At 49.5% G+C, this 27022-nt stretch overlaps 1 protein-coding gene across 1 annotated transcript in view; it reads right to left on the bottom strand.

The window, feature by feature from the left end:
* The window catches only part of LOC144151348 (solute carrier organic anion transporter family member 74D-like), a 65039-nt gene that overhangs the window by 16980 nt on the left and 21037 nt on the right, over nucleotides 1-27022 (bottom strand). Inside the window, exons 2-6 of the mRNA XM_077682364.1 lie at nucleotides 17270-17356; nucleotides 12877-13071; nucleotides 7879-8043; nucleotides 4399-4594; nucleotides 1508-1652 (exon numbers count right to left, since the gene is read on the bottom strand). Coding sequence (XP_077538490.1) covers nucleotides 1508-1652; nucleotides 4399-4594; nucleotides 7879-8043; nucleotides 12877-13071; nucleotides 17270-17356 — 788 coding nt within the window. The remainder of the gene's footprint in view (nucleotides 1-1507; nucleotides 1653-4398; nucleotides 4595-7878; nucleotides 8044-12876; nucleotides 13072-17269; nucleotides 17357-27022) is intronic.

Raw genomic sequence — 27022 nt, forward strand, 5'->3', positions numbered from 1 at the left:
TACACACACGCAGTCGATTCATAACAGCGGTAATGAGTTTTCTTTGCGTTGGGCCGTTGACCGAGGCCAAATGTTGTCGCGGCATCTCTCCAGTTCGGTTCTGACGGTTGAAGGCGTATCCTCTCTCTCTCTCTCTCTCTCTCTCTCTCTCTCTCTCTCTCTCTCCTCTCTCTCTCTCTCTCTATATATATATATATATATATATATATATATATATATATATATATATATATATATATATATATATATCTCTCTCTTTCTCTCTCTCTCTCTCTCTCTCTCTCTCTCTCTCTCTCTCTCTGTGGTATATTCCTCACTTAACAATGGGTACGAGGGTATGCGATGGACAGCGGGAGCATGCCAAAATCAGTGAACCCGTCACGCCTAAGCCTTCTTGGACTCTCCCGTCGTACACGCGACTCGAACGTCGCCAAAAGAGCTGATTGGGCATGACGGGTGCTGGCGAACTTGTTCGCGTGGGGTGCGGATGGGCTGGGACTGCTCCACAGGCTGAGAGGAACCAAGGAAACCTCGGGGAGTAAGATGTGAATATTTGAACAAGCTAATTACAAAAGGGGTCTTGGGCCAAGTAAGTTTCCGCTGAATCTCGCCTTTGCTCGGCGCGGGGAACGCGGGTATATGGCGGCCTGCAGTTAGGCCTAACCCTACGCTTTGAACGCCATCAACCGGTTCCCGCGGCTTTATTGACATTGAGACATTGATTACCACATGGTAACACTCGACGTTACGCGTACCTAACGTTACGCCGACATAAAGGCCTAACACGGGTGATTGGCCAAGGGTCCCTAGCTCAGTCAGAACAACAGAGAGAAGAAGAAACAGACGCAAAGGGGAAAAAATGGCGATGATTGTGCTGCAGGAAACGTGATATCTACAGAACCCGCGCCGAGCTTCGCACTCATTCCGCTGCCTCAACCAGCGGCGCAGCAATTCCCAGGGAACCGAGGGCGCTATGGCGGTGCCCATGGATAATGCCGGAACACCCGTTCGGCAATTGAATACTAATGCTTTCGCGCTTACTTATAGGTGTCCTACAAATATTTTAGCCCACAAGTGCCCAGATGACTCTTCCAATGACGAATGATCCCAGCTGCCATTGACTGTTGCTTGTCCTGGTTCAGTTTTAGTGTTCGCGTTTTATTAAGAGAGAGCGTTCAATATTGGGCAGCATCCATCGTTCTTTGATTAAATTGCTTCGATGTTCTAGCTCAACGTTATCGCGCCGAGCGTGCCGGATCAGTGCAGCAGCGTCCGTCCAAGGAACGCGCAATCGCACTCCGGTGTTTTGGCTGATCGTAGCGGCGATGGCTATGACGTCACGAAATGTCCTCGGCCTTCTGCCCAAACGTGAGAGTGAGCTCTGCTGAAGCGCGCCCAGCTTTGCGTGCGCAAAACGATCAGTAGTGTTGCACGCATGCGCACTTGCGTCGTTACGGGCACGCAAAAGGTCTAGCTAGGCCTATGGATGTTTGCGCATTTCGCTTGCCTGCGTGCCGTTCGTGGTGTTGAAGTGGTGGCAGCCGGCGAAGCAGGGCGAGAAGTAGGTCGTCTCCTCGTCGGGTCCGCACACCGGTTCGAAGATGTCGGTGGTGCAGCCGCACCGCGAGTTGCAATCGTTCAGCAGGTTCAGCCTGCAGCAGGTGCGAAAATACGCTTTCCGCTTACTGCCTGGCGGGTGCATGACACACTTTAATAGGCTTTGACTGGCTGAAAGGAAATTAGTTGCTGCACCGCAGTTGACGCTCCTTCCCAGAGTGGCCACCCTTTCTCTACGAGCATACGGGAAACACTCTTGTGTGGAAAGGAGGAGTGCATTATGGGATGCGCGCCGAGAGTTAGATGCATATATTCTCACTCAGTGTGATCTAGAACGCTCATTAGCATTCAAGCATGTAATGTTGTCACAAAAGTTAGGATAAGATTTGATGTAATACAATGTAATGCACAGAGGGTGTACTTAATTTTCAGCCGCGAATAATTAATGAACATTTTATAAAGCTATTCGCTCTGCAGGTCATATGGAGCGCTACTGTACTCTCTGCAAATATGTGCTCAAATTAAGCATGACTGTGAAGACGTCTAGTGGTTTAATCTTCAGTGCACAATGTCAAAATAACTTCTGCTACTACAATTAGCTACGGGTTGTAATATATGAAAGCTACAAGCACTCTATTACCAAGGAGATATCAAGCGGCTGAACAGAAGTGTCAGTGTTAAAGTAGTTTTAAGACCCTTCCTTCCTTTTAGTGCGCCCACTACTTTACCTGCAATCTTAATTCTTTAAAAACAAAACTCCAGCGTTATATGCCGAAGAATTCAACAACTGTAATTACTCAAACTGTCCTTCCGAACGTCACTGCTGCTACAACGAAATTAATAACTCGAAGAAGTTGGTGCAGCTTGCTTGGTTTGCTTGAAATCCTATTATCAGATTAATCAGCGTCAAAAATTGATTTTTTTCCAGTAGCGTAGCCCTCTTGCTGCGGCCGCCCGAACAACAGTTGGGGGATTATAGAAGAACACGCCCCCTTTTTTTTTTTTTTTTTGCCTGCCCTGCGCAGTTGAGGAAGCCGTCTTAGGCGCCACGCATGGTTTCTGGGCCAGAGAAATTTTTCGATGGCAGCCGTAGCGCCTACCTGTCGGCCGCTTTCAGGGCTCAGGAAACGGAGCAGCACTTAGCTGGCTCGGCGTTTGCAACAGGTTAATCCAATATGGCGTCGTTTTGTTTACATTTTGCCCCCAATAATGGCGGATCGTTTGCTGGTAGCGAGTGTAGCGCATGCGCAGAGCGCTACTGGAAATATCTGCGTTGCCCTGTCCCATCCTCGAACAGCAAGACAGGAACCCAGCCAAGGCGGTGAATAGCTCGCTTTCCCTAGAATGTGGGCGCAACCTTCGCCGTGCGTTTTGCAGTTTTCATTAACATATAATATCGATGCCGCTCGCTCACTACAGTCCCACCAACTACACGCTTTCTTGCGCCAAAGTTGGCGATCATTTGCGCACGGGGGCGCTATTCCAGAAGGCCCGAGTATACCCGAACTTGAGCGAAACTCGTTCCAACCGGGCTCTTCCGATGCCCTAGCGGCACTGCTCTGATGGCGAGCTCGGGCCCATCCTTCACGAAGAACGGCGCCTTACAATTTCATTAACATTTATTTTTAGCCTATGTAGTTAGCCGGCCCAGAGTATGGGTGAAACTCGGGTACATACGAAGACCCGAGTTTGCCGTGGCCCAGTCGATTTTATATGGTTCGTAAGCAAGCGTGGGCCGTGCATGAACACGTTGGGTTCGAACGTACTGCGGTGACCTCTCGGGTCGTAAGAAAACGCGTCAGGAGTTCTCAGGCAGTACCGAACAGTGCAGTGCAGGCAGTGCGAGAAGATCCATCTAGTGTCACTATATAGACAAGGTTGCAGAGTAGCGACACTCTTTTATTTTATTGTTTCGTGCCGCCGCCGTTATCATTGGTCAGTTCGCATCACGTGAGATTTGTTTACACTGCGACGGTTCATGGACACCGCCATTCTGTTGTTTATGCGTCTTCTGTCGGTCAACTGTGGTAGTCTCAGCTCGTCCTCCCTGCTCTGCGGCTGCGCGCGACTGGCGTCATTCGAAAGCGAATCGAAGATAACGCGCTTCGCAGCATTTCAGCGGAAGAAGTGTGTCCGAAGATGCCGTGCATAGAGTTTCATACAAATATATACTAGAGGGAAATCTGGCGCTGCAGTCGTGGGCCGTCGTGGGCCGTCGTGGGCGCCGCCATGGCAGCTAGCGACGTTCCTCGCCTACTTGGCTTGGTTAGCCACATGGCTTTTTTGCTGTCTTGAAGCCAAAATTAACAAAAAGTGGAACATCGTTTTCTAGCTCATCTTGCATGAAGCTTATAAGTAATCCACGAGAAAGAAATCTTTCTAGAGATTCAATTTTACAAAAACAAAGCAAATTACATAAACGTCTACAGCAATATTGATGCTGTTTTGCAGCCAGAGGCAACTTTTCAGCCTGTTCATGAGCCATGCCAAGGACAAGTGGAACGTGCCTGCCCGGTACATGACGGAACGCTCGCCGAAGCGCGGCTCCCCTATAGACAGTGGCGCCAGATTTCCCTCTAGTATATATTAATATGAAACTCTATGATGCCGTGTTGCTGCGTCTTCAGCAGCGTTGTTCACAAATCACCTCGTCAAAGTCAACAGTGAGGCCGTAGAAGCGGCAAGCTGGCAACACTGATAAACACCAAGATGGCCGTGTGAGACGCGGAGACCCGCTGCAAAGGGTACAGCCGCAATCGCCATCGCCATCAGCCGCCGTTGCTTGCGAGCCGCAGTGACGGTACTCTGTGTCTTATCTATAGTGGCGCTAGATCCACCTACTCTCCGTTGGGAAGGGCCGTGCCGGAAACGCGCAGCTGGTCGCAGCCGAGCAGCAGGGAGGCGGCGAAGCAGGCGATGAGCAGCACGTCCACGACCAGGATGTAGACGGACACTATGGCGGCGCCCGGCTTGAGCCTCCGCACCACGGGGCCGCTGAAGAGCACCGCGAGGAGCATGGTCACCAGGGACGCCGAGCCTGCGTGGAGCGCTGAGTCGGTTCCCTGCTGCACCGCAGCGCCCGCTTGGACAAGGAGCGCGCAATCTCAAGCGCGAATGTTTGTGAGCGTTCACCGCATCCGCCATGTCGGTGTAACAAAAACGAAATCCCGGGCCATCTCCTCTAAAGTGAAACCTGTGGAGGGGCGAAGCATGCAGTGCATAAGTGTATTTATTCTAGGCGCCCTGGCGTTTTGGCCAACGGAGATGAAACTGTTGGGGAGTAGAGGTGTACAGTTTTGCTGTAAAAGTCTCTTGTCTTTAAAGCACGAAGCTCTCTAGCGCGAGGCGTAAACGAGTGTACCCGGTGTTTTTTTTTTTTTAGTACGCGTTACGTTTTAGTGCGAGACGCAAACGAGTTTCCCGGTGTTCTAGTACCGTGACTACATGAGACGACGATTACGACGACGACAGGAGACGCCACCAGCCCGAGCCCCTAAAATGAAATCCTGTTTCCAAGCTGCTCAGAGAAATCCTGTGGAGGTAACAAACGTATACAAGTTCTGCCGCATTACTCACCCAACATCGATGCCTCTCGTATGTTTCAGGGCTAGTAGGAAGCTTTACCGCGCGGTTCCAATTACATCAGTGCTTGCTCATCCTCTGTTGCTATCCTTTACTTTTAACCACCCCTCCATTTGCGCCCATATAACCTTTCTTGAGTCGGACAGGTATACCTTGTCTGAGATTTCCGGCAATCCGCGGCTCTAGGCAGAGAAAAGTGGCCCAGATATATACTACAGCCGGGAAATAAGAGCTACTAAATAAAAGATGTGGCCGTAGGGGTCGTACCTCGATGAACCTGTGGCGATGGAGTAAGAATTTTACGCAGCTTGATGCCACTATTTCACGTCAGTTCACTGTCCGTCGGGCCGTTATCGGACGTTGCTCACAATATCCTCTAATTGTTTTGTTAATCCTTTCAATGCACAGTTTCTGCCATGGCACTCCCAAGTTCTGGTAGCTGAGATGCAGGAGGAACTGTCTGTCTCTCTACCTTTTAAGTGCGAATGCACTTCTTAAGCGAGCCTGAATCGTCCGCCGCCGTAGTCCGCATAGCAACAGCTGCGGGTGCGCGCGCTCCTCATCTTCCTCCTCGTCTTCCCTAGCAACGGGGGGAGATGGGCGCGCGCTACTCTCCTCCTCCTCTCTCCGCTCAGTGACTGCGGGTGTTGGGCGCCTCCTCATGGCACATACCCACGTGAGGGATTGACCAGGAATCGGGCGTGAGAAAGGCTAATGCACCCGCTTAAAGGAGCACTGACACGAAATTTCAAAGCTGAGATAACTATGTAAAACGCTTCCTTTAAAGTGCGAATGCACTTCTTAAGCGAGCCTGAATCGTCCGCCTGAATCGTCCGCCTGAATCGTCGTAGGCGTGCGCGTCGACTGGGGTAAGCTCGAGACCTTCGACCAAGGGGACGACGACCGAGTCGACGAAGAAGGAGAAGAGGCGGTGGCTGCGGCCGTCGACGACGGGGACATCGAAACCATCCCGGCCGACTTCGACTTGGACGACCCGCTGCAGCTGGCGATCGCCCTCAACACCGTGTCCAAGACCATGTTCTTCAACGAGGAGGGCGACTGCGGGCCGAGGCGAGTCGAACTGGGCAGATCGGACGAAGGAGGAGAAGGAGCGAAGCGACCGCGCGTGTTCGTGGTGAGCGACGACGGCAGCGAGCGGAGGAGCGACTTGGACGCGGCCGACGCCGCGCTCAAGTTGGTCGACCAGTCTCACAGCCTGCACGTGGCTCCGGGCGAGAATCGCGTTCCCATAAGTGCGAATGCAACCGTGCATTCGCACTTACACACTCTCCCCCTCGGGGAAGTGCAACCGTGCATTCGCACTTACACACTCTCCCCCTCGGGGAAGTGCGAGGGAATTTTTTTTCTACGGCCCCTCTTCACACATATTCATTGCCCTCACCCTCCCCAGTAGCTGCTGTCAAGGGTGGTGACGAATTCTTACCATGAGAGTGCTTTCGGTGTCGCCACGAGGTGCCCTCAATTTTTTACTATTACCATTTTGTTTCCAGCTTCCCACTCTCCGGTATTTGGAGCCTTTCTCTTCTCTTACGTCGCAGCCTTTTCCCAATGTTCCCGGGAACAGTTGGATCTTCGCTGTTTTCCGGAACTCGCCATTAGCATAAAGAACAATTCAGGTCACAGGTTTGACTCAGGGTCACGTCAGGGCTTGTACTCGCTAAGCGGATGGGTGTTAGGTGCGAGACAAATTATTTTCCGTTTCATCCCTCGAACGTTGCTGAGCCGCAATGTCACGAGCCACCTTGCCATTCTCTCCATTCTCGCCATCTCTCCCCTGCTCACCTTCTCACCATCTTCTTTTCTACCTACCCACCACAACGTACGTCTTGTATGGGCACCATGGTCATACAGGCATCCCTAGAAATTAGCGTGCTCGAGTGCTTTGCCGCAAAGCTGCAGGGGATGGCTCGCCCGTCGCTCAACCTCCCTCTTCCCTTTCTTTGGAAGTCCGCTTCTCTGAGGTTCATCTTAGTCTTCATCTTTCGCCGTTCCTGACTCATCGGGAAACAATCGCTGGTGTGGCGTCAGCTGCCGAACTAGCCAACTCGTCTTTTTTGCAGACCACACGGTGCCCTTACAACCAGGACCGCCCCCCCTTCCATCACATGTTCCAGTAATGCCAACTCATTGCGTTCCATCCCCCCCCCCCAGGACCTCCTAGAAGAAGCGACAGCCGGCCAGTAATCACTGTTAGATCGCGCTGAGGCCGGGGCTTCCATTATGGATCTCCAAACTAAATTCTATGTTCCTAGTTTATGGTCTATAGTCAATGGTCATAGTCTATCGTCTATAGTTTATGGTCATAGTCTATAGTCTATGTTCCTCTGGGCATCAGTCTCTCTCTCTCTCTCTCTCTCTCTCTCTCTCTCTCTCTCTCTCTCTCTCTCTCTCTCTCTCTCTCTCTCTCTCTCTCTCTCTCTCTCTCTCTCGCGCGCGCGCGCGCGCTCACACGTACACACACACACACGCAGCACGCACACACGCACACACACACACACACACACACGCACACACACCCACACGCACACACACACACACACACACACACACACACACACACACACACACACACACACTGCTTAAAATAATTGTCTACAATGGAGATATACCACGACCTCGGATTTTTGTTTGTAGACACTGCACAGTTCGGTAGCATCAAGCTGGCGCGCCTGTATTTTAATTTTCCTGTACCGAACAAGACCAGCTGTGGCTGCTTGCCTGAGAAGAGGCTGGCCGTGGCTGCGGATCTCCTGAACTGCGTCTCCATGTATTTGGGCGTGGCCAGCAGGAATCCCATCAGGCCGTTCACGGTGAACACAAGCGCGGCTGCGTGACACAGGAACAGCGGGTTTCCCAGCAACCGCTTCACCACTTCTTTCAGCTCTGGAAAAACAAGACAATGAGTGTTAGTATTTAGTCCTCCTTTTAAAGTAAATCTTGAAGTACATGATGAGGAGTATGATGACACCTGAAGGCCCCGTATTCATGCGCACACAACTAGAGCCACACAGATATTGTCAGTGTGTCTTATATAAACGGATAAGTGAAGCGATTGTTTACTTGCGTGCAATGCCAGTAAGTCGTCTGCTGTGTCTCGCAGTCCGAATAGCGCGACTGCTCGCTCCGCTAAAGTCCCTCTGTGAGGTCGTGGCAACATCAGACTTTCACGAAAAAGTGAAACTTCCGGAAAGGCGGAGGGCAGCCGACAAGCCTTCTACGCAGGCAATGCACGTTAACACAGCCACTGTAGGTACGGTAGAGTGATGTAAGGTGGGTGACATGAGGCTTATAGCGCCACATCACGGCGTCTTGTCGCACGCGGCGCTGAGCCGGGCTAAAACGGATTTGAGTTGTTTAGAGAGCGACTTGAAACGCACAGGGAAAAAAACTGCAGAAACTCGTAATTGGGATTTGGCGGATAAATGCATAAGCGGCACCCCCGCTATACAGCCAGTGCATTTAAAGTCAGCTTCACAACTTCGCACACATTCCTTGCTACGTTAACAGTTTTCCAGGCGTCATATCCTTTTGCAACGCCATATACTGAGCCTTTCAAAGTCGTCTTCACAATTATACACAAATTCTTTGCGGATAAAAAGTTACTTCAGGGCATATAAGTAGTCTGATATCAACGTATGATTTCTGGTGGGCCTTTTATTGAATATTCCTGGGGGTGCTATGAACCTAGTTCTATCTCTTCGATCTATTCTATCTATTAAAGTCTGCTTTTGTGCTACATGCAAGACCCTAATTCATCGCTGGGAAGACATTTTTCTAGGGGGAATATAAGGAATGTGGGGCGGTATTCTCGTAACTGTCCCTTTTGAAAACGTCCCTTTTGCGTCCCTTTCATCGTGACGTACTTCCGGTTAAGAAGTGGACGTTGGCAGCATTGAAGAAGGTTGGCAGTAGGTTTGCCGCGCTTGCGTTACGTCACTTCCGGTTGTTTGCTTTTAGCCAATCAGGGCTCGCCAAAAGGGACAAAACTCGAGAATACCGCCCCTGATACCAAAGTATGATTGCTGGCCGGCCTTTCATTAAATACACCCAAAGACACCATCTGTTCCTTTACCATAACATTGCCCCTTTAAAGTTGGTTTCACTACTTTACACAAGTGCACTGCTTGGAAGATATTTTTTTGAGGGTCAACATAGCGGTCTTGTACTAAACTATGAAGCCCCTAAAGTCTTCTGTTAAACACGCAAAAAAAAACCATGCACAGCGGGCCCCTTTAAAGACTTGTCCTTATACTGTACACAAAGGCATTATTCGGAATACACTTTTCAAGAGGCAATATAAGCAACCTTGTATGGAAATATGAAAGCCCCAGCGCCTTTTATTTTTGGCGCTTTCTTGTGCGGCGCAGGCGTTATAGACAGACAGACTACGCTTCCTCGTGGAGTCCACAAATAAATAAGAATTCAAAGTAACGCCGCACTTACAGGAGCGTACCCTTGTTTTCTCGCTTTGGTCCTAAGTGTGGCGTTTTGAAACAGCCTCAATAAAACGGCTGTCTACGTTCCGTAAAATTAAGAGCACTGCACAAGCCTGATTTTTAGGCCCGAACCCAGCCCGAGCCCGATTTTTGAAGCCCAAGTCTGTCTCATGCCCGTACCACCTAGCCCGTGCCCGGCCCGAGCCCGTCGTCTCAGGCCCAGGCGCGGCCCGGGCACGCTCATTTATTTCTAAGCCTAACGATGGCCCACGTGTGCGTGACCAGGCTCGGGCTTAGACGCTGAAGGAAATACTGTAACGGCGTATTTTGGTCCAATGCCTGCCGCTACGGTAGCGTGCCGATCGGAATGAAGAAGTCAAGGCGTCGAAGAAGTTTTTAAGGTTAACTGATTTAATTTACTGGCAACATTGATGAAATTTAGCACATAAGAATCAGAACGAATACACTTGTTACATAAATGAGAAAGACAGTCAATAGATCAAGAGTACTTAGCGGGACATGGCTGACTGGATCACGGCCTCCCGGCGGGAGGGCACGACGACGGGCGGCAGAGTTTCTGAAGTAAGTCCTGGTGCAGGTCGCCCGCCGGAGGCGCCGCGTTATATTCGCTTAAGCGGTCTGGTAGGGGATGTATTGGGGGAAAAAGTGCATCCTGGAGAGTGCGGATGTACTGGAACAAGGCTTTCTGCAGCCAATCGGGGAGACGCTTCTTAGCTCCAATCAGACATGTTCCCGCCAAAGTGAAAAGGAAAAAATCAAACACAGACACAAGGCCGAACCCGAAAACGCGCACTCGGAGAACCATGCGTGTAAAGAAAGTAGTTTAGACAAAAACGCACTAAAGTAAACAGAGGAAAAAGGGGCAAGGTCGTCTGAAGAACACTGAGGACACGGAGCCCGAAGGCGAGCAGCGCACACGCCACGGGAGGAACGGAACTCCGCGGCCGCGGTAACACAAGCCGAGGCGATGGCTCGCCCTCTCAACAGCCGCGCTCTCGTTCGGTCAGCGCGCAGAGACCCACTCATCATGCGCTTCTTGGAAAAAACGGGGCTAGGCGTCCGGAGAGGGATGTTACAAAAGAGAAAAAGCAAACGAACCGGGGGGCTTCGCGACAATACGTTCATTACATTTAGTTGTGTGTCTTTGTAGCGGGCTGATTGCCCGCTACAAAGACATCTAGTGTGTACAGCTCTCATGGATTGAAACGGGAAAATTTAGGGTTAAGTAATCCACGCACTTCAATTTCCACCGTCTTCAGTTCCCGCCACATCGGCGTAATAATAGCTGGTATTGCTACTTCAGAGCCACCACCACCTTTGTTGACCAGATTTTTGTCGAGATCGCATGCTTGTTCCGGGCACAAGTATGGAATGACGAAATTTTTACAACGAAGCTGGTGTTGCTGGCGTAATGTGTGCGTTGTGCGGCGTCATCAAAAAACCCCATGTCATAGTTACTCTTAACATTTACCGCACATGTGAGCACTCGTTTTACGAGGAGAGCCCGGCGTCGTCCAGACTTGCGCGTGGCGCTCGCAAAAAAAAAATACCAAGAAAACAGTTCGCGTGCGTCCGCGCCACAAGGGGGACGGGGGCACCAAACAGCTCGCGCTACAGACGCCCAGCGCGCGAAGTCGGTTGCCGCCGGTTCTAGCGCGTGCTGATGCGTTCCACTTTGGGAGAAATGTGATAGCCTGCGGACAAAACGATCGAGGCCCTCCAGTCATGCATGAGGAAGACTAGACGTATATGGCGATGACTACTACTATCACAGGGAAAAGCGACGACGGAACTTGTGCATAAACAATTTCAAACGAAATGAAATGCGTGGTAGTGTGTCCTTTAGTGCTCACGTATAAAGAAATCCTGCAGCTTCGCTATGGTTGAAGCCTTGCGCGGCTTAGTGCGCGCTCCGGCAATATTTTAATGTTTTGTTTCAATCCACGCATACCGTGTACGTGCATTGAAATGTTTACCTTGTGCGAACGCAAACCTCTCCGCTCAGGGCGAAGGAGGGGGGGCTGCGGGGGCTGCGGGGGCTACGGGGGCGCTGACGACTCTCCCTCTTTAGTGGGGTGAGGGCAACCTCGCGCGCCTCCCTCCTTCCCTACAGGGGTACTCGGGGACGCGCGCGAGCGACCTACCGGAAGACCATCGGCCGTTGCCGCACTCGGTATGTCATGCATTTTGGCCTTTCCAGGCCTTTGTTGCATTGGCCGTTGTTCCCTACATGCGGCGGCACCCTTGGCCCACCCAAACACCTGCGGGCCTATCCCTCCTGAAATTTCTTCACATCCCATGCCGATCCAGTGCCTCTCAGCCCCTCCCTGATCACTGGTGAAGTCATATCCGGGTTCGCCCCTGGCCAAAAAAACATGCACCCTGACCTACATCCCGGCAGCCGAAAAGCGCGAGGCCAAGCACGCGAGAGCATCTACGAAAAGCGTACAGACGTCTGCAATGCGGATTCTAGTACCAAACTCGAACGGACAGCATAAAGCGGCCGTCGTGATCCCCAAGGCCACCCTTGTCACTTCTGCAACAATCAAGACTTCGTCAACATGGATTGCCGAAGGGTTCGCCATCACCTATAGCCCTCATTCGTACGACGAACCTCATCGTCATCACAGATGCATCATCACAGGTCATCATCACAGACCTGTAGAAGATTCCAAGCCAGGAGGCTGGCCCGCTCAACTTCGAAACAACTTTCGCAGCATCAACCCTGCTGGAAAGTCAACCTCATCTGTACTCCTGGCCATTCCTCACTGACGAGCAATAACTTCACTCACCAGCAAGCCTGTCCCCTGGCCCACTCAACTTCGAAACAACTTTCGCAGCATCAACCCTGCTGGAAAGTCAACCTCATCTGTACTCCTGGCCATTCCTCACTGACGAGCAATAACTTCACTCACCAGCAAGCCTGTCCCCTGGCCCTCCAGGCTATAGAGGATACCGCATCGTCCGTCTCTCCTGTTACTTTCAGATATACCGATATCTTGTTATATTCAGATGTTTAAATGCCAGTTGTAGCTTATGTTTAGAAGACATTCTACTACCATTTTACGAAAGCATCTCTGCCTACCTTTAATCTTTCAGTTTTCCTCGACTATAGCTGTGGAAGAATCTACCCCTGCTGCTTCCAACACTGTATAGGCTACGCAGCATCACTGGCGGAAAGACACTGCTAAGCGAGTCAGTATGATTTACACGAAATGCTATAGGGCGAACAAACGAACAAGAGCAGTAAACGACGTACCCACCGCGTCGACGCTGGCCGAACCAGAGGCGAGGCTGACCTTGAAGTCATCGTCGGCCAGCCTGGTTTTCCAGAGCTTCCTCGGAAAGAGAAGCAGTGGTATGGAGAAGACGATGACCAGGACGCCGATGAAGGCGTAGCCCAGCCACCAGGCACCAATCCAGCGGGGGTCCTTCTTCAGAACGCCTGGGTCAACTGTCCAAACAACGAATTGAGGCCTTACAAAAACGGCAATGATGTCTTGCGGTTGTCATTATAGGCGATCGCCGTTATACGAATCTAGACACGGCGCTCAGCGATATATATCGGGGTTGGATGATTGCTCCAAAGCGAAATATATCTATCCTTGTAGGCGCTTACACAAGCGGGTACGGCACTGTTTCCATCGTTTTCCCGCAAGAAATTAGTCTCACGCAGTTGGTCTTACCACGTAGAAAGAAAAAGTGGTGCGTCGCTAGTATTATACCAAACGGACCCAGTGCTCTAACACTGCACAAGCCTTTAAAGGAGTACTGACGCGAGAATTTTATGTTCCATTTTTATTGCTTTTATCGATGCTTAATGGTCTGGCGAACCCGAAACAGCACCTTAAATACTTAAGCGCACGATAATTAATTACATTGAACGGCCTGAAAATCGTTTGTTTCAATTTCCCGCGCTTTCAGCCCGAAAGGCGCATATGACAAAATCCTGGCATGACCTCACCGCTTTGTTCGGACGTCAAAACACGGCGGAGGCCGGTGGGGGCGTTGTTTCGACCGCGCCGCCGCCGAAGCTGAACGGCTGAGCTCCCTGAAGAGCCCTACCATTGCGGCGGAAATTCCATGACCGCTTTCAATAAAAGTACCGATGGCGACTTCTATTGCGATTCCGGGCTATATTGTCGCTTCCTTTCCTGTGTGTGGAACGTTATTTTTGCCAACAGTGCCTTTCTGGGCAGCAGTTACGCCTGTAACTCTACGTGCACCCGTTCGTGAATGCACCGGCGCCCAGCACAAGCCGTGGTGGCGGCCCTTCGGGCAGCCATGGCGGCCCCTTAGGCCAGTGGTATTCTAGTTCACTATACGAGTGGTGTCAATAAAAAGTTTTTATCTCTCGCTCTCTCTCGCCGCTCGCGGGGCCGCGCGTGTGAAGTGACGTTACAAGTTTTTGACAAGCGCGCTGTCCCCGTCGCTTCTTTTGGCTACCACGCTGATGTCCATTTGCTGAGTGCCGCTCGGCGTGCTGTTCCGTCGGTGCGATAAATGAGATCCAATTAAAATATGTTCTTCGCGACGCAGGCCGCTCATACTTCAGCCAAGGTATTCTGTTGAGTAAAGGAGGTGAACTGTGAAATAATATTGACGCCGAAAATTGGTGTCAGTACTCAAACGGACCCAGTGCTTTAACACTGCACAAGCCCTTAAAGGAGCCATGAAGAGAAAATACAACTTCGTGTAATTTGAAAGAACTAGGATTCAGTATCTCACTCAGCTCCATTACAGTCCCAAAAGATGTTTTTTAACAGAAAAAAAGCAAGAAGTATTTAAAAACTTTCAAATTTTGCGCCACAGTGACGTGTTATGAGCAAGAACGACGTCATACGGGCCAACAATAAAACATAATTTTCAAGGCGTTAACTACACGTTAGCATTCAAGTGATGCGGTGAAATGAAACTAGAGGCACCATTACAGACGTCCAGTCATGTGTCGTCGTGACAGGTCAGTTAGCCGGCCGCCAATCGCACAAACAAGGTTCCGTGACGTCATAGAAAAGTTGCGGGAAATTGGCTAGGGGGTCGCTACTGCTTCACACGTTTTCTTTAATATCTCCGTTATTTGTTCGAAGATTGCGATGATATTGGTATCATTGTTATCGGCACGAAGCAGTCTTTCTAATAAACCCAACTTGTATTTTGTCTTCATGGCTCCTTTAACAAACGGGTGGTGGTAGCAGCACTTGCTCATCTCATAATCGGGTTAGGAACATTTGTAGGCAATGCTTCTTAATTTACCCATTTAACTTACGCGATTCAAAATCTGCTTACGCGATTTTGAAAGCGAAGGCTTAGCGATACTTACCAAATACTTTTTTACTCGTGTTTGCGTCTCTATGTTTACTTTCGTTTCTTCGACCGTCTCTTGGCACGGATTACTTTGACAGGCCGGCTAGCCACACTTTAAGCGACAGCTTCTGCAAAATCGGAGCTGTCTCTGTCTGAGGTGCACTTGTTCTTCTCACGTGCTGTCACGTCCACCAGTTGCGTGGCGCGCAGTGGGCTATACTCCTATACTCGGGTACAACTTAAGAACGACAACGGAAGTTAAGTAAAATCGACAGTTTGACTAGTTGGTGCTGATACATCGTTAAGTAGCGCTAGAGACACGATGTAAGATGAGGAGACACACGCGACGGCGCTAGCTCGCAACTGTTTTTAGATGCGACGCATCTCTTGCTCTGGGGTATGTCCCTCCTGCGTCATCGGCGTCCGCACACCACCGGCGCATGTGCAACTCTCCCCCGTTCTTCTCTCCGACAGCTGGCGCAACACTCTCACCCCGTCTCATTATCATAAACAGCAACAGCTGCGCGCGCGCGCTTCACTCCGCTCGCGTCTGCTCTGGCGCGCCAATGCGCCCATGCGCGACTCTCCGCTGTATTCTCTCCTTCAGGCGGTGTGAATATAAAGCGGGTAGCGCGCTGCGGCGGTTCAATCAGCGCTCTCGTTCGACTCCGCGTGACTTTGCTTGACGACTCCGTGCTTGACTTAATTCTTCCGATGAAGACGTGATATGGAAGCGACTTTGCCTTAAGCGTTTGCTCTGAACGCCAATTGAACCCCCCGATGCGTCGCATCACATCAGGGTTCCCTCGCGGGAAGATGGGCGTAATTTTTTTATTACGCTAAACACAAATACGTACTCAGAACAAACACTTGCCCAGGGTAACCCCTCGATAAACACAAGGTTACAATGTTCACATTTGATACAAACAACCCACAATCAACCAACAAACAACCCGCATTAACGGAAGTTGCCCCTGCTCCATCATCACCGCAGCCGGCTGTTCCTTCGAGCGGCGCAGAGGGCGTTCTGCGAGTACCCGTATTTTTGCGCGTATAACCGCAACAAAAATGCGAAAATTTCAGTGGCAAAGTAGGGGCGTGGATAATACGCGGGGTCTTTCCTTTAATACAGCTTCACGGCAATGCGAGTTGCGCCGTGAAGCTCCTACGCAGTAGCACTGACTAAGCCTTCCATGACAGTGATTGCGCAAAACATACACGGACAATGGAGAAAAAACAAGGACGAGCGCACTCTAACAACTGAATTTTGTTAGTGAATTGTGACTTTCGCCTTGCAGCCAGTGTATTCTACTTGCTAAATATACGCTTTTTCTATCTACATAGTATTTGATGTGTCGCTTGAGCAGTGCAGCCTTTCCTGTATCAAATGTGAAGGCAATACACGAGGATTTTCTTTTCTTTTCCGGCGGGCTGAAAGGGAGGGTGCGGATTATATGCAGGGGCTGGTTATACGCGCGAAAAGACAGTATTTTTAACGTGACGCTAGTTGTTTTCGTGATTTTTTGGGCTTAATAGGCTTATAAATTACTGCAGCGGCGACAAATAAACTACGCGAGAAAGTGCAGACGATGTCACGAAGCGACGGACCCGGATGTCAGCGCGAACTTAAAGGAATCAAACCTGGACGAGTGCAACGCTCATCCCTTTTGAATCCGCTGTAGTAATCCTTAAATAAGACTACGCGATCAAAACTAGTCCTAATTTTGGCAATTGTTGCGGGCACGGGGTTCGTCGTCTCGCGAGATGACGCGCTTTTTTCCCATGTCATCTCTGGCACGGCCCTCTCGTGGGAGCTCACGCAACTTAGAATGAGAACAGTTTCCACGATTATTTGATTTAGGTATGGCTATGTACAGTGATTGGATATGTATAAACCTTGTGCGACTCTCTACTCATCAGGTTGTGAGTTTGATGGCAAGCGCCGAGAGGCCATTTGCAAAACTCGTTAGGTTACGAATGAAAAAAATCCCGGGCCATCTCCACTAACGTGAAACCTCGGGAGGGGCGAAGCATGCAGTGTATAAGTGTATCTTGGCGCCTTGGCGTTTTTGCCCACGGAGATGAAACCGTTGGGGAGTAAAGGTATAAAGCTTTGCTGTAAGTCTCGCGTCTGTGATGCACGAAGCGTTCTAGCGTGATGCGTTGGGAAACGAGTGTCCCGGTGTGTTCTTTAAGTACGCGTTTTTTCCACGGAGTTGAAACATTCTAGCGCGAGGCGCTGAAAAACGCGTGTCCTAAAGTCAGCTAATTTTTTGAACAAGAACAGTGCGATTTGGGTGTACAAGGTGTACTGTCTGCACTGCTTTCAAATAAAAGTAAATGCTTACCGTTCGGAATCTCATAATGCGACAGGCAATATGATGCTAAGAAGAAACCCATGGAGGGTCCGAACAGGCGAAGGGCAAACATGGTTCCTAGAAAAGAGAACACGAAAAATTAGGGTACACATTCATCCATGGATGGCATAAATGACCAGCGAAGTTGAAGAGCGCATGCTTTGTAGTATTGTTTTTTTTTTTTTTTCATTAGATACAGAATTAGGAAAACTATTATTTCTATTTTTTTACAAGTGTATTGACCGCCGGGGCCATGTCCAAGAGAGTGCAAGAAACAAAACACGACTGTTTGTAATTTACGACTCAGCGTACTTCAGAGTGAATTACGTTAATGATGCTTTCAAGGACCACCTATTTATAATAGCAGACAAATATGGAGCTGATACAATCCGCTTCACGGAGGGCTTGCCAAAACCTTATTATGCTAATGAAATCACTCAGGAAGCGGCGGCTTCGTGTTATTTGCATTAAAACTGAAACAGATAATTATCTATGGTACATGGAGAAGTAAAGTGCCTCAATGTTACGGAGTCATGTGAGCAGTTAAAAGCGGTATAATTTGTTTCGGGATATAGTTCCCGTACAACACGAGTTACAACCGTTTTATATCCTAGCGCAGAAGCCCTAATATATACCAGCAGATGGGAATACCGAAGCATTAACGACTCCACTGTGAAAGTACAAGAAAATGAAACTAGGTGCAACAATATAGCCGACCTCGCTGTGAACTGTTATATGATTTTTCCAAGGTTAGAATAGAATAAGACCTTAGACATTAGACATTACACATTAGACATAAGACATAAGACATAAGACATATATAAGACATAAGACATAGGACATGAGACATAAGACGTAAGACATTAGACATTCGATATAAAAATAAGACCTACAGACCTCTAGACAGAAAATTGGCTTAGCCATAAAGCATATTCTGTCCAGGGATGACTACGACACAAAAGATCCACCCGCCGCGGTGGCTCAGTGGCTAAGGCGTTGCGCTGCTGAGCACGAGGTCGCGGGTTCGATTCCCGGCCGCGGTGGCCGCTTTTCTGATGGAGGCGAAAAGCAAAAACGCCCGTGTGTTCGAGATTTCGGAGCACGTTAAAGATCCCCAGGTGGTCAAAATTAATCCGGAGCCCTCCACTACGGCGCGCCTCATCGCCTGCGTTGCGTCGGCGCGTTAAACCCTACAATCAATCAATCAACACAAAAGATCCCAGCGAAAGTGACAGCAACTTCGCTGTAAAATGTGGAACTAGTTACTGCTTAATACATACAACACTCGGGTAGTTTTAAAGTATCCGAAGGAGTACAGTATCGAGCAGCACGTTGAGTCAAGTAAACGGGTACCAGAAACAACAACCCGAGGGCCGTGCAGTTCAAGGTGTGTGGGCGGGCGGCAGTATACGAGAGCTGGAAAAATGGCCTCTTTATAGGTTTTACTTCAGTTCCAAGCTCAAACCACTTTCCATGCCTTCACCTCAACATTAACCTAGACGCTAAGGTTGAAGCGAGCTCAAAGGGACTCTGCAACGCTTCCGATAAACGCTTTCACTTTTTCCTTCACGTCCGGAAGCCCGGCGAAAGCTACAGTTGTCGCCAGCACGGAGCGGCGCTGCGTGATTTACTCGTCGCAGCAGATACACCTTCCGTTTCTGCTTTGCTTTTACGGCTTTCTTTTTAAAGTGGCTATCGAATGCGTTTACTGCTGCAACTGAAGGAAAGCCGGCCAATAGCTGCTACACCGGTGCAACGACGTCTTCGAGCACTGGAACAACGCCAAGACTGGGAAAGAAAGAAAAATCTTTTGAGCAAGTTTCTAAGTCATCTGATGGGCAGAGAGCAGTAACTTTTGGCTGGGGTATACTTTGCGACACCCTCATCTAACTACTGAATGTGTTGGTTGACTACGCTCTGCAAGCAATCAGGATTTCGAAAAAATGTTGAAAAAAGTTTTGTAGGGTCCCTTTAAACATGCTCCAATCCGCGTCATCTGAGCATCCAAGACATCAACTATACACCACATCCCCTTCGACCCCAGCTCGAACTTGTCCTTCCCTCAACTACGGGCACAGAGTGATTGGGAGTTTGCTAAGCTCGAGTTGATTCGACGTTTCATAGAGGGCGCAAGGCACTTCGTGATTGTGAACTCCCAAAACGCTCATAATGAATTTGGGAGCAGGGGAAGATAACAGTAACTTGATAATGAGCTGAAAAAAATTTACGGAAAATTGTCTCATGCATCTTTTTTGGGCGTAGATGACCGGTGGCATGGTCTAACCAGGTGAAAGATTACCGAGAGAAAACTGCAGTGAAAAGTCTACGAAAAAATTTCTCGGGGTATTTAGGTCCGCTTACGTGCTTTCAATGCGAAACCATTACGAATTCCTCTGGAGATACTTCTTAAAAAATTACACCATCTTCCCGTAGGGGAACCCTGAGTAGTATGCGAAGCAGCCATGGGGTCGACTGAAGTTCCCATAAGTTTTCAGTTCGTCGTTTCCGTTGACGTTCAGCTTCGCGTGCCTTCGTTGTATCAGTAGCTCCTTGACGTAGTTTGAATGAGTGAAGGACATAAGGCGCGTTCGTAGCACATGCTCCCGTTTCGGTTTGTAGCGCAGTGGGAAGAGCGCCACGTACCTCCCGTTGCGGCCAGAGAGTCGTGGGATCGAAACCGGGCGCCGCCAAGCTATTTCTTTTTATAGTGGACTGCGCTGACGTCAGGCCAAACGCTGACGGGGCTGAAGAGACGCGCATGTGCAGTAGAGTGCGGACGGCGGACAAGGGAGGGAGGGACACAGCCCCGAGCATGAGATGCTCCGCATCTAAAACTTCTTCACTGCTACATCGTGTTTGCGTCTCTTTCTTCGATGTCATTTATTCATCTTCTGGCTCTGGCGGGAGCAGTCTGCCTGTAGGCGGGCAGACTGTTAACGCCACAGCTTCGCAACTGGCAGTTCTTCGCAATCGGCTGTGGGCCGTCACGTTCCCCTGCCACGCCACATGACGTCAGCGCCATACGCCCCTCTTGTTGCGCCGATAGCAACGGGCTGATGTTAGCGCAGTTGGCTCCTTCGGTGGAAAACTATAGTTCGATTCAATGTGTTTTGGTTTGCGCTCTACAACGGCAGCATTTCTGTACCGGATGATGAAAAACAACAACACCTGCTATTCGCCCAATGTGGCACTTAAGGCTTTCGTCAAAAAAAAAAAAAAAAAAAACCAGGCCATCTTCACTAACGTGAAACCTGGGGAGGGGCGAAGCATGCAGCGTATAAGTGTATTCTTGGCGCCTTGGCGTTTTTTCCCAACGGAGATGAAACCGTTGTGGGACATAGGTATACAGCTTGGCTGTAAAAGTCGCTTGTCTTTGAAGCACGAAGCTCTCTATCGCGAGACGTAAACGAATGTCCCGGGTTTTTTTTTTTTTTTTTTTAGTACGCGTTGCGTTCTGGCGCAAGGCGTAAACGAGTTTCCCGGTGTTTTAGTGCAGTAACTACACGAGAAGACGCTTACGACGACGACGACGACAGAAGACGCCGACAGCCCCAGCCCATAAGAGGCTTCGCCCCTAAAATAAAGCCAGCAAGCATGCAAACAATCCTGTATTCCTGGCTCGTGGAGAGAAGCTGGTGTATGATCTTGCATGCGCGACGTTGGGGTTCAATAGAATTATGTTTAAATTTGTTCCCACGAAACTACTCGATTTCTCGGCTAAAAGCTGCTTTCACAGCTTGACAGAGGCCGAGAACCCGTCACAAGGCGTAGCAGACAAAATGTATACAAATGTATGTATGTTGTATGAGGGTATGCAAGCCGCGGGAATTCCTTTCTTGAAGTTGACACCAAATGACCTTCCACATCAATGTAGCGAGCGATTGGCGCAACAATTTTTGTCAAAATTTCTACCGCATGAATTTGTGCCGTGTGGGGACATATGCATATGGCCTACAGGTCTGTTTTATTCCTTGAGTCTACACGGAACTGCAGATCTAATCGGCCCTCTTTCACGCATCATGTGGACCCCTCCGAACGACATTGAAAACGCATCGTACTTTAGTCACGGGAGGCAGCCCTGGACAGCTCATACTTACAGGACAATGGAGAACCTGATACAGAAGGCGAGAACAGGGGCGGCTAAATCTGGCCCTGGACATATATAGAGCCCCACCCATGTTCTCTCTATTTATCCCGCCTTTATTCCCCCCTGAGCTTCTCAGGTAAGGTTTAACCGGCCGACCGACTGACAAAGGTCTGCTTATTTACAGCGGAGTTGTATATGGTACGCCAGCGCGGATTTAAAGGTGGTAGCGAAATTGGCTGGGAGGTTTCCTAGTGAAAGCAAAACCGACTCAATGGATTCATGGGGTTACAGGACGGCTGAATTAGGACTGTTCGGTGCGTGGCAGGCTCCAGAATATACCAGTATAATCTAGGCACTACCGTATTTATTCGAATATAAGGCGAGGCTTTCATAATCATAATCATCATTATTATCATCATCATCATCATCCAAAATTCGTGGTCTCAAAGTTTATACCGCGCCTTATATTCGAAGCTCAGTATAGAAAAAAAATGGCGATTTTTTTTTACTCTCCAAATTTCACCCTCGCCTTATAATCGTGACCGCCTTATAATCGAATAAATACGGTATACCCAAAGTACTTCCACAACTTTTAAGAATCTTCCTTTGCAGATACGAGACAAGTATACACATGGCATTTAGAAGCGTGGGCAAGTCAATGGCGGTGTGCGTGGAAGTCTTCCACGACAAGGTCGTGCTTACAGGGTATCAATAGACTACCGTTTCTACGAAGCTCAGTTTCTCTCCTATCTTTATCTCTGATATCTTTACGCTCGCTCGTATGATGTGTACGTATGCGAGTACGCCACTTCTGCTCTCAATGTGTGTAGCCTTGCGCGATAGCGTAAATGTGTACAGTTGCGAAGGAAAGAGATAGAGCGTATTGACTGCAAACGTCACCAACATGGCGAGTTTCGCGACCATAGGAGCTACACCGTCACCTCACGTTCGCTTGTAAATACAGCAGTGTTTCGATAAAGTGAAATCTGTTGAACGGAACTACCGGTTAAACGAAACAAACGCCGCGCAGGTTATTGGTTTTGTATTCAGGCAATGTAAAAAAAACTCGTTTATCAGTACTCAAATTTTACGACCAAACTTAAAGGGGTCATGAAGACAAAATGCACGTTCAGTTGATCAAAAAAACTTCTTTAAATAAAAATAATACTAAATAGATAAAATAATACAAATTTTATCGCGAACTTCAAACGCGTAATCGAGATATTAAAGAAAACATTCGAAGCGGGGGCGACTCCTCAGCCGCATTCCACCGGTTTTTCTATGACGTCACAGAATCTTGTGCGTGCGATTGGCTGCCGCCGACGTAAACCACCACCAAGAAACATGATTGGGCGATCGTAGTGAGGTCTCTAGTTCCGTTTGATCGCATCATTTGATCGCATATTACGTACCGGTAGCGCGAAATTTTAAAGGTTTTCAACATTTCATGCATTTTTTTACGTCACAAAACGTTGTTTGTGGCTGGGATATGGAGCTGAGCGGGTCAACACAGGATAGTTATTTCAAATTGAACAAAGTTGTATTTTGCCTTCATGGTTCCTTTAAATAGAGGCCCAACCGGCTTGAAACGAAAATTGGGCAGGCGCAGCGCATAGTGGAACGCATTGCTCCCGGTTTTCGTTCCCAATAAGTTGTATGCGACATTTTCGTCGCGAATTCAGCGTCCGATGGTAGCACCGAAAACGAGAATGCAATGCGCTTGCGTTGAAAGTTAGATTGCGATCATTAATAGAGAGTTTAAGCACTCCATCTGTTCCGTCCGTTCTGTTCGTACCGTGTTTACCGGGACTCTACTGCGCCTGCGTGCGCGAGTGCGGCGAGGAGCGGCGTGCGTGGATGCGGCCGTAACGAATGCGCGGGCATGGCGAGGGCTGGCAAGCGGAACTAATCAACCGTACCGGAACGAATGTAGAAGTGTCTGGTTGAGTCCCGGTAAACACGGTACGAACGGAACGGACGTAAAAGACGGAATGCTAAAGCTCTCTAATGACTTCGAGAGTGGTCGCTTAACGAAAATTCCCCGCATTTCCCCGAGGGGAAGAATGTGAAAGTGCGAATGCACGAGTTGAATTTGCGCGGTTCGGTAATGTTCGCGAAAGAGAGATCACACACACACACACAACTACAAAGAAAGAAAGATGCATTTATTCACAGACACCTATTTGTGTTGTCGTTGTACTTGATTGCTAGAGCGGATCTCAGCTTTGAAATTTCGTGTCAGTACTCCTTTAGGCGGGTGCATTAGCCCTTCTCACGCCCGATTCCTGGCCAATCCCCCACGTGGGTATGTGCCATGTCAGCGGCCAGGCAGCGCGCGCCCATCTCCCCCCGTTGCCAAGGAAGACGAGGAGATTCCTGGCCAATCCCCCACGTGGGTATGTGCCATGTCAGCGGCCAGGCTGCGCGCGCCCATCTCCACGTGCGCGGACATCGCCGGTGGACGCAGGTTCAGGGTCGCTTAAGAAGACGGCGGTATCGACGAAGCATGTACGCCGCCTCCTCCAAGCGTGGCCTGTCGCGTATGGGTGAGGGCGAAACAGCCTAATACAAAATAATCTTCCCCCGCCCCTTACAACTCCAGTACGCCCAGCGACTTCGGCAGAACACGTCCATCCGTGTAAGGGACAATCCTCAAGTACTACAGAGAGGGAGGGAGGGAGAGAACGGTGCAATGTTAACTGAAGATGGCAACCAAAGCCGCTCACTTGTTTAACTTTTTCTCATTCGCTGGATTGGCATATGCTGCACTTCCTCCTAACCCCGCAGGAAATGTCCTTGACATCGTCTTCTCCAACTTGACCTCCTTAGACCTTAAACACGCTCGAGAAGCCCTTGTTCCGGTCGACCCGTGGCATGAACCATTCACTGTCACGGCTTTACTACCGGTTGCCTATGAGCGGCGCATGGAGACCCCATTCTTTGATTTTCCTCGTGGCGATTACAATGCCCTCTACATAACGCTCCAGGAGACGAATTGGGAGCCAGTCTACACATCGCATAATGCAGACGCAGCGGTGCAGCTGCTCACAAAAATTGTCCAAAAAGCAATGGACGAGCACATACCAAAAAAGTCTAAGCGCCCTCATCAATTCCCTTTCTGGTTCAGCAAAGAACTCCGCAGCGCGCTGCGCAGTAAGCGTCGATTCCACAAACTAAGGAAAGCTAAAAACGACACGTCCGCCGACACTAACTTCAAAGAACAGCGCTCACTTGTGAAAGTGCTGCTCGCACGCGACAAAAAACATTTTTCGGACTTCACAGAATCTTCGCTCACCCGATCCCCGAGCGACTTCTGGCGGATCTTTAGCACGCGCACAAGAAAGGCCCCTGAGCGAATTACTCTGCAGGATGGCGACACCATCGTTTCCGACCCAGCCAGCATTGTTGAAATATTCACAAAACACTTCTCGTCCGCGTACTCCTCGTCACGCGACAGCGGCGTCCCGCTTCGGCTCGCGCAGATAGGTGATGTCATACACACGCCCAACATAACCGTTGAGGATGTCACGGCTGCTATCCGCAGCCTACCTTCGAAGAAATCCTCAGGCCATGATAACATCCCATGCTTCATTGTAAAAGGCTGCTCTGCCATTTTCGCGCCGTTGCTCTGCCACATTTTTTGTCTCTCGCTTGAAGAGCGGCACTTTCCGACAAATTGGAAACCCGGCGTTGTTTTTCCTCTCCATAAGTCCGGAAATGCGTCGGTGCCTGGGAACTACCGACCAATATCTCTCCTTTGTTCTTTCTCAAAAGTTTTCGAAAAAGTAGTACACCGTTATCTCTTGTCGAAAATCCGGCCCCTCATTCATAGTAATCAGCACGGTTTTATACCTGCCCGGTCCGTCGAATTAAACCTTGCCTGCTTTCTGAGTGACGCCAGCAAGTACATACTTTCACGTCAACAAATGGATGCCATCTACTTCGACTGCAGCAAGGAATTCGACCGCGTAAACCATGATTTGCTCCTTCGCAAACTGTCTTCTTATGGCTTGGCTCCTGCTTTCTGCGAGTGGTTTGCAACCTACCTCAAACAGAGAAAAAACTTTGTTCAGTACGCTGGTGCTAAGTCTCGCAGCTTCACTGTACCGTCCGGGGTTCCCCAGGGCTCTATTCTCGGTCCTTTATTGTTTAACTTATTTGTGAATGATGTGCAGTTAATTATAAAGCATTCATCTCTATTGCAGTTTGCAGACGACATGAAACTCTATCGCGCAGTGGGATCACAGGCGGACTGCGCCCAGCTTCAACGCGACGTACAAGCAATCTCCCTCTGGTGCAAAACTAACTACTTAGATTTGAATCCATTGAAGACCGTTACAATTACATACACTCGAAAAACCTCTCCTTTAACCTTCCCATACCACCTCGACTCTCTGACGATAAGAAGAGTAAGCGAAACACGTGATTTGGGCGTTGTGATGGATTCGAAACTACGATTCACACCGCATGTAAACTACCTCGCACGCTCATCTCTTCGGACTTTGGGCGCTATCTCTCGTGCAACAAGGGACTTCTCAGGAGGTTCGTGTTTCCTTGCTCTGTACAAAGCCCTTGTACTCCCAAAGCTGGAGTTTGCATCGGCAGTCTGGAACTGCATGAGTGCGTCGTCGTCTTTGCGCTTGGAAAGGGTTCAGAAAAGGTTCACGCGCATCTTCTCTCGCCGCTACACCCTACACGAGAAATACGCTTACAAGGATGTCATCAAGCGGCTGAAGCTCGAAGAACTGCAATCTAGACGCACAAACCGCGATTTAGTGTTTTTGTTCAAGTGTATCCACTCCAGATTCGACAGCCCGAAATTAGTGAGCTCTGTTCGGCTAAGGGCACCAATTCGAGCTCTCCGCCCCCACCTTTGCTTTGATGTGACCACCTCAGAGATGCTGTCTCCAGTGTGCCGTGTGCAACGTGTGTACAATGATGACTTTCGTGCATCTTTGGACGTCTTTTCCGGAAATGTTAACTCTTTTAAACGCGCCCTGAAAAATGCATGCATTTGAAGCCGCTGTTGCCCATTCAGTATGGTATAGAAGTTATCTCGTGTTCGTGTTTTCCCTTCCCTTCCCATTTTCTACACTTGCACCGTTTGCCGTACACATACTCCCGTGCACCTATGTATGTGTGTCCGCAGGTGTGTGTGCATGCATGCACGTGCGCATTTGCCTGCACTTGTTCACCTTGACATGCACCCGCGTGGGCATGCGTGTATGTATGTTTTGTTTGCACTCACGAGCGTATGTGCCGTGCATACGTATAAATTTTGCTTTATATGTACTTATTACCAGTATCCATGTTCCCCAGTAAGTTACGATGGTGGATCGTACTGAACTTGCGTGTATGCCAATGTACTTTGTAGTATACCTTGTCACAAGCCCTGTCTCAGCGCGTCCTAATGTACCTGACTGTAATCTCAATTCCTTAAATGTATACATTGAGTGTGTGTGTGTGTGTGTGTGTGTGTGGTGTGTGTGTGTGTGTGTGTGTGTGCGTGTGTGTGTGTGTGTGTGTGTGTGTGTGTATGTGTGTGTGCGTGTGTGTGTGTGTGTGTGTGCGTGTGTGTGTGTGTGCGTGTGCGTGCGCGCATGCGTGCGTGCTTACGTGTGTGTGAGTGCGTGTGCGTGCCTGCGAGCACGCGCGTG

Source organism: Haemaphysalis longicornis, unplaced genomic scaffold, assembly GCF_048455015.1.
Source record: "Haemaphysalis longicornis isolate Haplotype H1 unplaced genomic scaffold, Haemaphysalis longicornis Haplotype H1 scaffold_9, whole genome shotgun sequence".
NCBI lineage: Eukaryota > Metazoa > Arthropoda > Arachnida > Ixodida > Ixodidae > Haemaphysalis > Haemaphysalis longicornis.